General features: G+C 44.6%; 1 protein-coding gene across 1 annotated transcript in view; it reads left to right on the top strand.

The window, feature by feature from the left end:
• SLIT1 (slit guidance ligand 1) overlaps nt 1-18,035 on the top strand; it is a 292,661-nt gene that overhangs the window by 205,514 nt on the left and 69,112 nt on the right. Inside the window, exons 8-12 of the mRNA XM_040437323.1 lie at nt 761-924; nt 9,783-9,930; nt 12,669-12,740; nt 14,556-14,627; nt 17,623-17,694. Coding sequence (XP_040293257.1) covers nt 761-924; nt 9,783-9,930; nt 12,669-12,740; nt 14,556-14,627; nt 17,623-17,694 — 528 coding nt within the window. The remainder of the gene's footprint in view (nt 1-760; nt 925-9,782; nt 9,931-12,668; nt 12,741-14,555; nt 14,628-17,622; nt 17,695-18,035) is intronic.

Genomic DNA, 18,035 nt, shown 5'->3' with positions numbered 1-18,035 from the left:
TGTCCTATTCTTGTCCGAATAGTCCTTTCTACAATGGGCCGCCCAGTCCGTTCCGCAAATTGACATACAATGTATATTCACTAAAGATCACCAAATCAATTCCACAAAATCGTCTTGAATTTCCCAAAAAGTTTGGATTCTAATGAACCTGACTTTTTGTGAAAGTCTCTCCCAGAAATCCAGAGGAGAGTTTTCTCAAAATCTCTGCTTGCTGTCAGTAAATGTCAACATGCTGCCTTGTTCATATCCAGAGGCTGATGTCTTGGTCACAAAGCTGCACGTGAGAAGGACATTATCAGGACCTTTTCAGTCGTAACAAACTGAGAATGTTACAAAGAAACACCAGAAAAGCGCAATCCACAACCTGCCTCTATAAATGGAAGAAACATACTTACCTGCTCCCGTCCTCCACGCTGGCTCCTGCATGTTCCCGTCTCTGGACTTGTTTACATCCAGTACTGCATGGTCGTATGCTCCGCTGCAGCCAATGTACCGCTTGTAGCCACGTCACCGCTGAAGCCAGTTAATGGCTGCAGCAGATCATATGATCATGTCCTTGTAGGGACCAGAATGTGAACATGCAAAAGCCAGCACGGAGGTTCGGAGCAGGTAAGTATGAATCTTCTATTTACAGAGGCAGGCTGTGGGCATTTAGATAAATAAAAATAATCTTTACTCCCGGAGGACCCCTTTAAGTATTTGTACTTTCCTTTTTTTATTCTGTGCTCTTCTGATTATCTGCCCGTTGTCTTCCTTCCAGCCGGCTACATTCCAACAACTTGTTCTGTGACTGTCACTTGGCCTGGCTTTCTCAGTGGCTTCGGCAACGACCAACCATTGGGCTCTTCACACAGTGCACAGCGCCGTCCCAGCTCCGTGGCCTTAACGTGGCAGAAGTCCAGAAACACGAGTTTAGCTGCTCAGGTCAGACTTCTTTTTATTCCTTGTTTCGCCACAGTTATGGCTCCTTGACTGAAATATTCTAGTATAAATGACGTGTAAAGGTCAGGATCAGCACAGGATATGTAATGTATGTACACAGTGAGTCCACCAGCAGAATAGTGAGTGCAGCTCTGGAGTATAATACAGGATGTAACTCAGGATCAGTACAGGATAAGTAATGTAATGTATGTATACAGTGACTGCACCAGCAGAATAGTGAGTGCAGCTCTGGAGTATAATACAGGATGTAACTCAGGATCAGTACAGGATAAGTAATGTATGTATACAGTGACTGCACCAGCAGAATAGTGAGTGCAGCTCTGGAGTATAATACAGGATGTAACTCAGAATCAGTACAGGATAAGTAATGTAATGTATGTACACAGTGACTGCACCAGCAGAATAGTGAGTGCAGCTCTGGAGTATAATACAGGATGTAACTCAGGATCAGTACAGGATAAGTAATGTATGTACACAGTGAGTCCACCAGCAGAATAGTGAGTGCAGCTCTGGAGTATAATACAGGATGTAACTCAGGATCAGTACAGGATATGTAATGTATGTACACAGTGACTGCACCAGCAGAATAGTGAGTGCAGCTCTGGAGTATAATACAGGATGTAACTCAGGATCAGTACAGGATAAGTAATGTATGTACACAGTGACTGCACCAGCAGAATAGTGAGTGCAGCTCTGGAGTATAATACAGGATGTAACTCAGGATCAGTACAGGATAAGTAATGTAATGTATGTATACAGTGACTGCACCAGCAGAATAGTGAGTGCAGCTCTGGAGTATAATACAGGATGTAACTCAGGATCAGTACAGGATAAGTAATGTATGTATACAGTGACTGCACCAGCAGAATAGTGAGTGCAGCTCTGGAGTATAATACAGGATGTAACTCAGAATCAGTACAGGATAAGTAATGTAATGTATGTACACAGTGACTGCACCAGCAGAATAGTGAGTGCAGCTCTGGAGTATAATACAGGATGTAACTCAGGATCAGTACAGGATAAGTAATGTATGTACACAGTGAGTCCACCAGCAGAATAGTGAGTGCAGCTCTGGAGTATAATACAGGATGTAACTCAGGATCAGTACAGGATAAGTAATGTATGTACACAGTGAGTCCACCAGCAGAATAGTGAGTGCAGCTCTGGAGTATAATACAGGATGTAACTCAGGATCAGTACAGGATATGTAATGTATGTACACAGTGAGTCCACCAGCAGAATAGTGAGTGCAGCTCTGGGGTATAATACAGGATGTAACTCAGGATCAGTACAGGATAAGTAATGTATTTACACAGTGACTGCACCAGCAGAATAGTGAGTGCAGCTCTGGAGTATAATACAGAGTGTAACTCAGGATCAGTACAGGATAGGTAATGTATTTACACAGTGACTGCACCAGCAGAATAGTGAGTGCAGCTCTGGAGTATAATACAGAGTGTAACTCAGGATCAGTACAGGATAGGTAATGTTTGTACACAGTAAGGGTCATTTACCCACAGTTTTACACCTCTTTTTGGCATAAAATTTCTGCACAATGACTTTTTTGCGACTTCTTAAACCCCCATGTGACTATTTGTTGTACGGGTGTTTTTACACTGTATTCGATACATAGGAATGTCAGGGGAGTGGCGGAGGCCAGGGCTGGGGCAAATTTGCAAGTTTTTCACCAAGAAAAAGGCGTAAAAGTTGCCAAAAAATAGGTTTTCCAAAAGATGTGCCTAATTTTTGGATGCCCTGTCATAAATTGGGCAGCAGCACCGATGTAAAAAGTACAAAAAAAGGCAGCCTTAATAAATGATATCCAGTGACTCAACCAGCAGAATAGTGACCATTAAAGGGGTATTCTGGCTTTACAATATTTATGGTCTATCCTCAGTGATGGTGGGGGCCAATTGTTTGAAGGGACAGTAGCACTTGTGCCAGCGCTGCACCCTCTTTAATGCTTACATGCACAGTCTACATAGTGGAGGCAGTACCAGGTAATTACTGCTTTATCCCAGTTAAAGGGGTATTCCCATCACATACAATGGGATATGCCCCCATTGTCTGATAGGTGCGGGTCCCACCTCTGGGACCTGCACCTACAAGGAGAACGGAGTGGGGAGAGCTGTGGCTGGAGGACCCCGGATTTCACGGGGTCCGTCCACCACCAAGCGCTGCTCCCATACAAGCCCCCGCTCCCATTCATTTCTATGGGACACCATTGAAATGAATGGAGGGCGGCTGCGCATGTGCAGTGCGCCCTCCATTCATTTCCCCCTCTCCGTTCTCTTGTAAGTGCGGGTCCCATCAGACAATGGTCCTATCAGACGATGGGTGCATATCCTAGCTATATGCCCCCATTGTATGTGATGGGAAAACCCCTTTAATTTACTCTAATATTTATGCATTAGGCCTCATGCACACGAACGTATTTTCTTTCCGTGTCCATTCCGTTTTTTTTGCAGACCGTATGCGGAACCATTCACTTCAATGGGTCCGCAAAAAAACTGAAGTTACTCCATGTGCATTCCGTTTCCGCAAAAAAAAGTAGAACATGTCCTATTATTGTCTGCATTACGGACAAGGATAGTTCTGTTCTATTAGGGGCCAGCTGTTCCGTTCCGCAAAATACAGAATGCACACGGACGTCTTCCATATTTTTTGCGGACTGTAAAATACATACGGTCGTGTGCATGAGGCCTTAATATCCTGAGGCTAGACCGTCAGTATTTTGAAGCTGGGCTACTCCTTAATGAACCCCTTAACTTCTTAGACCGGCTTAGTATCTTTTGTCAGGTGAATAACCTGCTCTGAGCTCTTCCTTAAATGAAATCCTCTGCAGTAAAGTCTCTTCTCTCAGTGGTTTCGCCTCCACATCTTCGGAAGTCGCACTTGATCCGGGCTCCTGTGATAAGAATAGCAGTATGTTGTCTCGCCAGTGTGAGGTCGGCCTGGATCTCCGCCGCTATGGGCGGAGGACGGGGTGTTTAGTATGTGTGTAAATGAGGAACAGCTGCTGCAAAAAAGTCACAGCTGAGACCTCCCATTAAGCCGAATAAGACAGAGACACAACATGATGAAATATTAATAGTCCGCTGCCCCTGCAGATGGGAGGCATGGGGGCTGGCATTCAACCATGCTTGTTTAGGTCACACTAATGAATATGGAGACTCCGAGAAGAAAGCCACCCACAAATCTGCCTCCTTCTATCACACGACATGAGCGGCATTGTGGACCCTTTCATAAATCATGTAGACCCTTTTAAAACCGCAGCCTGACTTGTTAGCGTGAACAGAGGGATCACTTTTTTGGGGGAAATTTACTTGAAAACAAGTCAGAAGTGGAGTCTGAAGATCCGGGGACGCAGGACTGTCATGTCGTCCTCTAACTTGGAGAGGCTTTTGACCTCCACGGGCACCAGGACCTCCTATGTGAGAGAGCGACCCCATCAGCTCCCAAAAAGTCATCACCTTTTTAGCCCCTCTCCGGTAACCCTGATACCCGAGGCGGGAAACCTGCACGAGTGCGAACGCAATTTCAGTCAGTTTTGTCAGCGATTTTGTTGCGTTTTTCAGTTTTTTTTCCGCGGGAGTGCAAAGCGTTTTTAATGCGTTTTGCACGTGCGTGATTAAAAACTGAATGTGGTACCCAGACCCGAACCCGGACTTCTCTACTGAAGTTTGGGTTTGGGTTCCGTGTTCTGTAGATTTTATTATTTTCCATTATAACATGGTTATAATGGAAAATAATAGCATTCTTTAATACAGAATGCTAAGTAAAATGTCCATTAAGGGTTAAAAAAAAATTAAAATAAAAAATTACGTACCTCATCCACTTGATCGCGCAGCCGTTATCGTCTTCTTTCAAAAGGGCCTGCACTGACGTCATCGCGCTCACCGCGTGGTGTCCCTGCACAATCTGACATTATCCAATCAGTGCTGCCAGTGACATGTATGGAATAGTGCTGCAGATTATGCCATCATATATAGCTCATAAATGGGTATACCGACATATATCAGCCCCAGGGGTGCACCTAGCCTTTCTGCTGCCTGAGGTGAAAACTGAAACGGCGCCCCCCTTCCCCCCTAATGCCAATTTCTTACCCTCACCTTTTTGCCACAGTGAAAGCACTCATTGCCCATGGCCCTTCCACAGCTCCCTCTTGTCCCTGCAAGGGGTCCATGTTAGAGTAACATGTTTGTTGTGACGCCAGTTGCATTAAAGCAACAAGGGACAGAGTCCCCTTGAGTAGATGGTGTTGGTGGTACCCAGTGTAGGAATGTCAGAGTGGTGGAAGGGTGGCCTATAGTGTCCCTTTAGATGTGGCTGTGCATGTGTCATGGTGCTCCTACCTGGATATCCTGGACCCCAGGCGTTGTCGTCCTTTGCAGAAAAAGGGAAAATTGATGAAGGGGGGGGGGGGGGGGGAAGATGAAATAAAGTGAGTCCAGACTTGTGTTGGAGTTGATAACGGCTTTACTTGAATAAACTTTCATCAGGAGACAATCTTCCAACTTTATCTTGGTTACCAGCAGGTTTTGGCATAAATTCTGGCAGGCAAAACCACTTGGCCCTGATACATCTGCTGCACTCTGGCTCTGCTGTGCTAACAGGATTAAATAGAAACTTTTCCTATCAGTTCAAATTTTAATAATTAGAATAAAAGGGCCTGTTGACACTGCGTCTTTGTCTGTTTTTCACATGTTTTCCTTGTGGAAACACATTTAAAAGCCTCCCATTCATTTCAATTGTGCAACTGAAAAAACAGCATGGAAAAAAGAAGGAGCGTGCTCTAACTTGGAGAGGAATCCGCGCTGATTCTCCTATTGAGATGAATAGGAGGCTGAAAAAACGAGCCAAAAATTGCACAGAAAATCAGCGCATTCTCAAAATCTGTCATGTGAACATACCCAATCAATGACTGTATGACCCAGTTAAAGGAGTTTTCCAGAACTTGGATACTGATGACCTATCTTCAGGATAGGTCATCAATATCAGATCGTTGGTTGTCCGACTCCTGGCACCATCACCGATCAGCTGTCTCGGGCAGCCGCTAGTTAGCGGCAGAAATTATCGCTATTTAAGTGGATAGGAACTGAGCTGTAGTACCCCAGCACCGCCATTACATGGTGTACGGAGCCTTCTGCTTCTGCTCTGTACACTGTATAGTTTGAAATAGGCCTGAGGATAGGCCATCTGTATGTGTTGCCTAGAGAACCCCTTTAAAACGGTTTTCCAGGAATTTGATATTGATGGCCTATCCTTGGGATAGGTCATCAATATCAGATCGGCGGGGGTCCGACACCCGGCACCCTCATTGATCAGCTGTTGAGGATGTGAGTGCTCAAGTCCTCTTCCTAGGCAAGTAACATCATTGTACATCGATCTTGTGGACTAGGTGCCGCTCCGTTCCATTCAAGCGAAAGGGGTCAGAGCTGTAATACCAAGCACAGCCACTATAGAATGTATGGCGCTGTGCTTGGTGAGCTGTGATGAGGCCGAGGCGATCAGCGGGGGTGCTGGGTGTCAGACCCCCACCAATCTGATATTGATTACCTGTCCTGAGGATAGGCCATCAATGGTAAAAGCCTGGACAATAACTCCCTGACTATTGTTGGCCTGTCTGTAGCTGATTTCCCTCGCCTTGGCTTTATCGCTCACATCAGTTCTCGTTGCCCCTTTCCGGCCCACCTCCTATCCTCCTCCTCCTCCTCACTTATCATTCTTGTCTCTTAATGAGATTTCACAATTCCTGAGTAAAAAAATTATTTTGCTAACATTTCTATTTGCAATTTAAAATCACTTCAGAGGTTATTTCCATTTTACATATAAAAAAAAATCTATAGCGCGGCTGAACATCGACTTCAGTCATTACCCCGTTCTTCACTCTGGGATAAATTATAAAAATTATTTTTATCGTGTTATGGAGGGCACTTTGAAACAGATAATTGCTGGAGGTTACAGTGCGGTTTTATCTTCAAATCTTACACAATGTGGAAAGTACGAGATAAGACACATCCTGGTTTAAAGGAACCGACTGATCTACGCTGCAGAAAGCACCATATACCTGCTCGCTGTGAATAGGTACCCCTATATACAGCGGCTGGCGGATACAGATATTATCAGGCTTGGTGGAGGCGGCAAACCAGGAACTTGCCTATTGCCTCCCTTCTAAGGCTACATTCACACAACATTGAAAAAACAGCCATGTGACCGCCTTTTTTTTTAGAACCATTTGCAGTCTATGTGGCTATTCACATGGCCGTTTTTGCAGTGAATAGTGAACGTCAAAAAATAGGACATGTTTTTTAATGGCCCTTAGGAGTGCACCAGTCGAACAGCAGTTAAAAGTGCACTAGTGCAGAATGGCCTTTTAGGGGTTGGAAAAAAATCGCCTCATCGACTTGCTCGCACAGAGACAGACTCTCTTCTCTTGATGCTGAAGGACCTACCGAAGGGAAAGCAGGTCCTTCAGCATCAAGAGAGGAGCGACTGCCTCTGTGCGAGCAAGTGGATGAGGTGAGTAATTTTAAAAGAAGTACATTATTACAGCTGAGGGCCACCATGGGGAATGTTGGGGACCACTATGGACGACATGATTACTGCTGGGGGTCACTATGGAGGACATTATTACTGCTGAGAGTCACTATGGGGGACATGATTACTGCTGAGGGTCACTATGGGGGACATTACTGTTGGGGGTCACTATGGAGGACATTATTACTGCTGGGTGTCACTATGGAGGACATTATTACTGCTGGGGGTCACTATGGAGGACATGATTACTGCTGGGGGTCACTATGGGGGACATGATTACTGCTGGGGGTCACTATGAAGGACATTATTACTGCTGGGGGTCACTATGGAGGACATGATTACTGCTGGGGGTCACTATGGGGGGCATAGTTACTGCTGGGGGTCACTATGGAGGACATTATTACTGCTGGGGGTCACTATGCAGGACATGATTACTGCTGGGGGTCACTATGGGGGACATTATTATTGCTGGGGGTCACTATGGGGGACATGATTACTGCTGGGGGTCACTATGGGGGACATGATTACTGCTGGGGGTCACTATGGGGGACATTATTACTGCTGGGGTCACTATGGGGGGCATAGTTACTGCTGGGGGTCACTATGGAGGACATTATTACTGCTGGGGGTCACTATGCAGGACATGATTACTGCTGGGGGTCACTATGGAGGACATGATTACTGCTGGGGGTCACTATGGAGGACATGATTACTGCTGGGGGTCACTATGGGGGACATTATTACTACTGGGGCTCACTATGGTGGACATTATTATTGCTGGGGGTCACTATGGAGGACATGATTACTGCTGGGGGTCACTATGGAGGACATGATTACTGCTGGGGTCACTATGGGGGGCATAGTTACTGCTGGGGGTCACTATGGAGGACATTATTACTGCTGGGGGTCACTATGGAGGACATTATTACTGCTGGGGGTCACTATGCAGGACATGATTACTGCTGGGGGTCACTATGGAGGACATGATTACTGCTGGGGGTCACTATGGGGGACATTATTATTGCTGGGGGTCACTATGGAGGACATGATTACTGCTGGGGGTCACTATGGAGGACATTATTACTGCTGGGGGTCACTATGGAGGACATTATTACTGCTGGGGGTCACTATGGGGGGCATTATTACTGCTAGGGATCACTATGGAGGGAATTATTACTGCTGGGGGTCACTATGGGGGACATAATTACTGCTGGGGGTCACTATGGGGGATTAGGTATACTGCAGGGGCTTGGATATTAATAAAATAAAATAAAATATCCAATGAAAATCTTCCATTTTTAATGGCCATTAAAAATGAATTAAAAACGTCCAGTTGGCTAGAAAATGAATGCAAAACTGGTTGAAAATGGCCATGGAGAACTGACAGTGTCCTTTTTCATGGCCATTCTTGTAATGTAGCGTAATATACTCGTATACAGTATACACTGTAGCACTTATTTGTTTATTTACATTTATTTACATACACACTGTGACACACATGTATACATAGATTCACACACATACACACTGTGACACACTTATACAAATATACCTACACACGTACTCTTTGACACAAAAACTCACATACAGTATATACATAGATTCACACACATGTACACACTGTAGCACATATGGTCTATACATTTATTCACATATACACACTGTGACACACACACCCACACAAACATTTGTAGATACATACACACATACGTACATACATTTATTCACATGTATACACTGTGACACACAAATGCACATATATATATATATATATATATATATATATATACACACAAGAACCTTCTAGGATGGTTTTCTTTCACGGTTACTAGGAGAGGGCTGGGCACAGCAGGACATGAGGCACAGATTTGGAGAGGCTGGGGCTGGGTCCTCCTCCGACTGGACTTTTTTGTCATGCGCTGGTTCAAGGTGAACAATTATCTTGTATCTCTCGTATTTATTCTCCTTTTACCAGCAAATGCCAGACAGAATTATTTAGAGACCATCTATACTTTCTAGGCGGAGGAAGAGATCCATGTCGATGAGATAGGGAAGGAGAGGAGATTTAACCCCATAACACTCCCCCCTTCCCCCTTAGTATTCGGGTGTCCACATTGTGACCATGCAGTGTATGGCATTTAGATCTGGTCAGCTCTCTCACCAGTATTTACAGGTCTTTGGGTTTTCTCCTCTGTCACTTGCTGGGTGACGCCCCGAACAGCACTTTGTGATTCCTGTCGTCATGTTAGATCACCCGTGTATGTTCCTTGTAAATAGCTTTTTCCGCTCTTGTCTTACAGGTCAGAATGATCCGTCCAGCACTCAGATCTGCAGCCTCTCCATTGGCTCCTGTCCGGCAATGTGCACATGTAGTAACGGCATAGTGGATTGTCGGGGGAAAGGTTTGACTGCAATCCCAGCAAATCTCCCGGAGACCATGACCGAAATGTGAGCCCACATCCTCCACCACAACCCCTTATTATTCCTCTCTGTCTCAGATGACATGATTGCTGCTGTGCAAAAAAAAACTAACATGACCGATATCCACCAGGCCTTCCTCATCAGCTGGAAAGAATGTTAAAAATGTAGATTTTAAGATAAATGTTAACCTTATGCCTATGTAACTATAGAAATGTTCCAGGGGTTACCCTCTAAGACATATGTTCCTAGCCTAGGCAGGTAGTCCTAGGTTTTGTCAGCTCCTAAGATGTCTGTTTGACCAAATACTTGTATTCCCTATAATAATTGTGGAGCATCTTTTAGAACTCTGCATGGTATTGTTCCTCTGTTATTTCTCCTAGAAATGTATGGATAGATTTTTACCATTCCTTGTCAGTAGAGTGGGTCCCCACAGTCTGCCTGTTATCATGTGTGGGGACATGCCCTACTGGCAAACAGAAACCCAATTGTCAATCCATTCATACATTTCCATGAGGTATAACAGAGGAACTTCAGAAAACATGCTGATGTCCTCTTTAAAGATATTGCCCACTCAGGATGATCCAAGTCCATGAGCACTAGAGACGTCACAGTCAGGGTATACATGGGCGCTCTAGACTGGGTATAGAGGGGCGCTCTAGACTGGGTATACATCTGCACCTGGCCCTCCAGCTTATTGTCACAGTTACTGGGAATATAATTATAATTTCATGTTGCAGATGAGACCCAATCCACCCATTCCTCACCTTATTTTACTACTACTTCTTAGTAATATTTTAATTTGCTGCGCCAGTGAAGACCTCACCCCAGCGCCTCCGCCATGTGCAGACCCTCTCTGTGGACACGTGTCTGTGCCGCAGATGCACTTGAGAGTGAACGATAGACCCTTGTGAATTGAGCGCCCATGTGTCACGCTGGGCGTCGTTCCTTCCCGCAATCACCGCGCCGCTCTGTGTTACAGCTGATCTCCCCCAATGTCCGGTCCTCTGGGGGGAAAGAAGAAGTGACTTCACTAAATACGCAGCTGCTCTCCAAAAAGCCGGAAGATTCAGCGGAGCTGAAAGCATTACACACGCTTTGTTATAACACCAAATCATTACACGGACTCCCGCTGGCAGCCACTAAATGTAATTGATGGAGTGTTAACTCAGGTCATTCTGCTTCACATGCACAGCTGACAGGTCACCTCTTCCTACCTCTCAATCCGGGGACACTTTAGCAAGAAATATTAATTAGGAAATCCCGGGGGTCTTATTTCAGCTCTTAGAAGGTCACTTTCAGAAGCTGCCGAACAATAGAGGTAATAGCAGTGGAGGAGAAAGAGGGAAATTGACCGACGAAGCAAAAATCAGGCATTACCGACTAACACCTAATAACATGATGTCTCCTGCCTGTGAAAAGTATGTGCGTCAGCGGCTTACAAAAACCCATCAAAAGGATCGGACAAATTTGATTTGGTGTGAGGTAGAAGGAAATAATCTCTTAGGCTGGGATGACAGGTTTTTTGTAGCGTTTTTTGGCGCTCTAACGTCTTTGATACTTTTTTTTTTTTTTTTCTGAGAAAACCCTAGCTCCAGATATTAGCTGAAAGTCTTTGGGAAATATGAAACACAGGACGCACAAAATGCAATATTTGGCTAGTGTTAGTTTTTTCAATTTTTTGTGTTGCTGCTGAAGCAGTAACATTTTTTTCAACTCCTGTATAGAGAAAACAGAGGGCTGAAAAAATGCCATTTACTCACGTTTTAAAAGAGTTTTCTAAGAGTTTTTTTTGTTTTTTTACTGATGTCCTATCCCAGGCGCGCCTAACCTGCAGCCCTCCAGCTGTTGCAAAATGACAACTCCCAGCATGCATGTTTTGTTTTTTTAATTCCTGATGAGATGCTGTATAGTACTGCATATATAATGGGAATCTTACTGCTCATTTGGTCTGACTTATTAAAATGGTGTATAATATAATTGTGTGACCACTGGATGTGGCTTGTAAATTAAAGGGACACTTCCGTCAGAAAGGGGTATATTTGTTCAATTTGCTTAAACCCAATATTCATAGAAGCCATTTTTTATTCTAGAATTTTTAGGTTTTTTCCCCCCCTTTCGGCAGTACTACACCACTGACAATGAAATAGAAAAGTGGGTCCTTCTGTAGCCGTCAGTACAAATGATAAGCCCTCCTACGTAGATAGGTAAATCCATTGTCAGTTTACTGCTGCTATGAGAGGAAGATGTTATCTGAAGGGTCACACTCATGATAATAGTATGTGTAGAATTGGGATAACAGTACGACCACTCTATTGTTCTCTTGATAGTCCTAGATAAAGATGACCACCGAAGAGCATTGATCAGTGTAATGTGTGATGCTCTAGTGGAATCACTACGGGGGGTGGGGGTCTCTCTCTGGTCCTAGTGATGGTCTGACTGAGCGAGTTACTCGAGACTGTCTGCTGTGCTAAAAGTCGAAACAAAGAGGAAATTTAAAGAGTTAGGAAAGAAAGTAGAATGAATGGAGTGACATCAAAAAATGATACCCAAAAACCCATCCAAGAAAGATAGAATATTCACATATAGGCTGATAATGTGTGATAAAATGGTGGACGTGTCCCTTTATTCATATATATATAGTGGTCTACAAAGGGTTACATGTAATGCAATGTGGAAGAGAGATGTAAGTTAATATGTAAATGGGGAGAGTGTGTCTGCAGCACATAAGTTGTGATTTCAGTTCTTTGCTTTTTTTTTGAGTCTAGACGTTTGGAGCTGAATGGAATCAAGTCGGTGCCTCCCGGAGCCTTCTCTCCGTATAAGAAGCTGCGCAGGATGTAAGTGCAATGCACAAAGACACCTATCATTGACCATCATATCCGAGCTGGCACCCATCAATGACTGTCATATTGGAGCTGATACCTATCATTCATTCTATAATATTGGAACCATCATTGACTCTATCATACCCAAGCTGACACCTATCATTGCCTCAATCATATCCGAGCTGACACCTATCATTGACCATCATATTCGAGCTGACACCTATCATTGACTCTATGATATTGGAGCGGATACCTATCATTGACTCTATGATATTGGAGCTGATATCTATCATTGACTTCATCATACCGGAGCTGGCACCCATCAATGACTTTGTCATATTGGAGTTGATACCTATCATTCATTCTATAATATTGGAACTGACACCCATCATTGACTCTATCATACCTGAGCTGACACCTATCATTGACTCTATCATATTGGAGCTAACACCCATCATTAACCTTATCATATCCGAGCTGACACCTTTCATTGACTCTATCATACCCGAGCTGATACCTATCATTGACTCTATCATACCCGAGCTGACACCTATCACTGACTCTATCATAACCGAGCTGATACCTATCACTGACTCTATCATATCCGAGCTGATACCTATCACTGACTCTATCATATCCGAGCTGATACCTTTCATTGACTATCATAATCGAGCTGATACCTATCACTGACTCTATCATAATCAAGCTGATACCTATCACTGACTCTATCATATCCGAGCTGATACCTTTCATTGACTCTATCATATCCGAGCTGATACATTACTCCTATCAATTCCAGTTTTGTATGAAAATGGTTGAGAAGTTTCTAATCGGGAGAAAGAGAAAAGATTAATAATCACAGACTCAAAGTCTACATACAACCTTTGACAAAACAGCACACAAAATACTTTCAGGGCTTCCCAATGAGTTTTTCGGTGCAGGATGGTCAATATACTAAACAGAAAGTGCTGGGCCCCTTACCAGGCTTTTGAAATTGATAAATGATTGGATCATATTGGGATAATGTATAACACACCTGATTGGGGCACCCGAGACATCAAACCCCAGACCAGACACCCAAAATAAATCCAGACTCCTAAATTAATTTAGACCTACAATAGACCCCTAACTTAATCAGACCCCAGACAAGGCCTCCAAATTAATCAGACCACATATTTGATCCCTAAATTATTCAATTAATTTGCACCCTAGATCACATCCCAAAATGATTTCAGACCCCAAACAAGACCCCTGAATTAATTCAGACCCAAAGTCAGACCTGAATTAATTCTGACCTCAGACCAGACCCAAGACCTCACCTCTCCTTGCTCCTAGCCTCTGTTGTCTTGAGGACCCAGCACACAGGTCCTGACACCGGCCAGCATACAGACTTTGTGTGCCAGGCCCTGAAGGGTCTAAGGTAGCAGGGGCCGAGGGCTCCCTGGACTATGTCACTGCTGTGACCCCTAGGGTTATGTCACTGGGCCATAAACCTTTCGTAAGCTGCTAAGAAAACCTGTAGCCCCAAAAAAAAGTCACTGAACCTTTCAGGTGAGCAATATTTGGTGGCACTATGGCAATATGCCGATACATATCAGCCCTGCAATACCAAAAGTGCACTCTTTCGGGATATGCTGGGTGCATGGGGACATGTAAAATGCATTGTTTGTATTTGTGGTGTAGCCTGCTTCCTCTGCCCACATCTGTCCTCCTGTAACTCCACCATCCATGTGGAGCCTCTGGTAGACACACATAGGTCCCAATCCTCTGTATCACATTACAATGTTTATTTTCAGCCTATAATTAATCTGCTTTTTTTTTCTCCAGAGACCTGAGCAACAACCAGATCTCAGAGATTGCCCCCGACGCCTTCCACGGCCTCCGCTCGCTTAATTCCCTGTAAGTAGAATTTAGCTGGGGCCACCGTGCAGAAATTAAATTACCCCCAGTTTGCGGTTGACGTATCTGGAATACAGGAGCTCATGTTGCTCTTGCTCGGCGGACCCTCGCTTAGGCATTGCAGATTATAATGCGATTTCCATTTAAGACTTGCATTATGCCCCTCTATGAAACGCTGAGTGTTTTACACTGGGAAAATAAATATCTTCTATCAGTGGCCGCAGCTCGCACGCTGACGGCATAAACCCATTTCCTCCGGAGAGGGACTTTAATGCAATGATGTTTGGGATGGCTGCTCTGGAAAATGTGAATTTTAATGCGACTGGCTTTCTGGGGGCTGAAAATTGATGAGATTCGGCAGCTTTGCCTTTCATGTTAATTAGAACTTCATGCAGAGGAAACGTAATTAAGAAGTCTGCAAAAAAATACTTGGTGATTTAGGGACCTATGAAACGCGCTGGAAGAAGCACTTTGTCTTGGTCGGTTGTGATGTGACTAATGCATTACTACGGGCAGATTCGTATAGAGGAGGTTTGTACGAAAGCAATTCATTAATTTCACGTTTAACCCCGAGGAGCCGTCTATAGGCTGCGATGAGGTGGCCTCCAGCTTGTGCCTCTGTCACACACCCGAGGTTGTGGTCCACCGTATTTGCTGCGCACAGTCTTCACAATTAGTCAGAAAATTAAAACTTCCCCGTAGGATCAAGTTCTAGTTTTCCATGTAAAAATAAAGTGGCAAATCTAGCGCCTTGAGATATGGCTGTGGCATTAGGGCTCCCTAAAATAAAAAGACATCAGGGGTTTTTCCAAGATTTTACATGGAAGTCCCCATTCCGAGACCCCCCCCCCCCCAACAGAATGAAGGGGCAGTGATGCCCGCTGGAGCTCCCATCAATGGCCATGCATGTGTGACGGGGATCACCCCTGCCTCCTTCTTAGGATCGTCAATCAAGGTGTGATCGGTAGAGACCCCATTGATCATATATTGATGGAAGTGTCGTAAAGGATAAGGGCTCATGCACACGAATGTAATTTCCTTCGGTGTCCGTTCCATTTTTTTGCGGACCATATGCGGAACCATTCATTTCAATGGGTCCCCCCCAAAAAACGGAAGTTACTCCGTGTGCATTCCGTTTCCATATGTCCGTTCCGCAAAAGAATAGAACATGTCCTATTATTATCTGCAATACGGAGAAGGATAGGACTGTTCTATTAGGGGCCAGCTGTTCCGTTCTGCAAAATACGGAATGCACGCGGGCGTCACCCGTATTTTTTGCGGATTCGAGCCCTAAGACATTGGTGTAAACGCCCAGAAATCCCCTTTTAGGGTTCGGCCACGTGAGGCATATTTCCTACTGCGGATTTTGTGGCGATTAGTCATGGATTTTGCTGTGGATTTTTACCATCCGCATTACAAAGGTGGAGATGCAAATTATAAATTAAAGGACCCAGCAGGTGCTGCAATCCCACCTTTAGGCTACATTCACATGACTGTATGAGTTTTGCAGTCTGCAAAACAAGGATCCGCAGAAAATCCGGATGATGTCCGAAAAACAGACAAAAATCAGACATGTTCTATCTTTTTTGCGGGCCTACAGAATGGACACACGGATGCGGACAGCACAGGGTGCAAAAAAAACGGAACGGACATGAAAACAATACATTTCTGTGCATGAGGCCTTATGGGAGTTTGTCAGCAGTTTCGTACCTATGACACTGGCTGACCTGTTACATGTGCGCTCGACAGCTGAAGACATCTGTGTTGGTCCCATGATCCTATGTGCCCGCATTGCTGAGAAAAATTATGTTTTAATATATGCAAATGAGCCTCTAGGAGCAACGGGGGCGGTACCATTACACCTAGAGGCTCTGCTCTCTCTGCACTTTGATTGACATAGCCAGGCAGTGTAACCGTCATCATCCCTGGACCTGTCAAAGTGCAGAGGGCGCAGAGCCTCTAGGTGTAACTGTAACGCACCTGTTGCTCCTAGAGGCTCATTTGCATATATTAAAACTTCATTTTTCTCGGCAATGCGGGCACATATGAACATGGGACCAACACAGATGCCTTCAGCTGCCAAGCGCACATGTAACAGGTCAGCCAGTGTCATAGGTACAAACCTGCTGACAGATGCCCTTTAACATGCAGTTGCTTCTTGTTATTATCATGCTGCACAGAATCTGCAGCCAGTAGGTGGCGCTATTCCAGATCAGAATATCATGACTGGTTCAGTGAAGCGATCCTTAAACATTGTGTGGATATTAACATCCTGAGACAGAGCTTATTAATTAGCGAATCTAAAGATATCCACGTGTATTAATAGATGCTCGCAGATGCCATTTATCTGATGTGTTCAGCTCTCATGGTGCCTTCAATTTCAAGCAATTACCATTCACTAAGACATCTACCTTTGGCCGCTAAATAAATTGTTAATCATTCCTCCCCCCCCCCCCGGATGATAATCATAGCTTGAGTGCAGATATTCCAGTCTAAGGCCACATGCACACGACCGTATGTGTTTTGCAGTCCTCAAATTGCGGGGCTACAGAACAGACATACAGTACTGATGCGGACAGCACACAATGTGCTGTCCGCATTTTTTGTGGACCCATTGAAATGAATGGGTCCGCATCATATCCGCAAAAAAAAAACAACGGAACGGACACTGAAACAAACAACGTTCATGTGCATGAGGCTAATCCAGAGATTTTGTGCATCCAGTCTAACTAACCAGGATGTGACAGAACAGGTTAAATAAAAGTGAGCGCAGGACGCTTCCATCCACCCGTTAATTACCACCAACCAGACCCTGGTTTCATCTCACAGTTAATGAAATATTAATTGAATAACGTGTAAAGCAGCTCTAGCAGAAAGAGCCCTTGGGTCGAAATCTGTGCAGTTTACTGTCAGACTACAACTCCCAGCATGCCCTCCCAACCAGTGGTATTAAGTTACCATAACATTGTTAATAATGGTTTTCTCCGTTTTCCAGGGTCTTATATGGCAACAAGATTACGGACCTTCCCAAAGCGGTGTTCAGTGGTCTCCATGCCTTGCAGCTTCTGTAAGTAAGGATTTATCAGCGTTTTCTTTGCCCCCCCAATGCCAATTTCTTAACCTAACCCCTTTGCCACAATGAAAGCGCTCATTGCCCATGGCCCTTCCGCTGCCCCCCTCTTGCCCCTACCTGGTGCTGCCTGCGGTGATCGCCTCACCTCCTTGGTGGTGCACCCCTTAGTCTGTGGGTCCTGCCGTACCTCGGTATGCCCCTGACACCAGCTCAGCTCAATGTAATGATACCTTTTCCTTAGCGATCCGCCGCTTCATTCTATAGAAAAATGCATTTAATCCATATGCAAATGAGCCGTTAAGTGCACCAAGGGCGGATCCAAGCCTCCTTTGTGC

Source organism: Bufo bufo, chromosome 6, assembly GCF_905171765.1.
Source record: "Bufo bufo chromosome 6, aBufBuf1.1, whole genome shotgun sequence".
NCBI lineage: Eukaryota > Metazoa > Chordata > Amphibia > Anura > Bufonidae > Bufo > Bufo bufo.
Note: the sequence above shows the minus strand (reverse complement) of the source record. Positions and strands in the feature narration are given on the sequence as shown.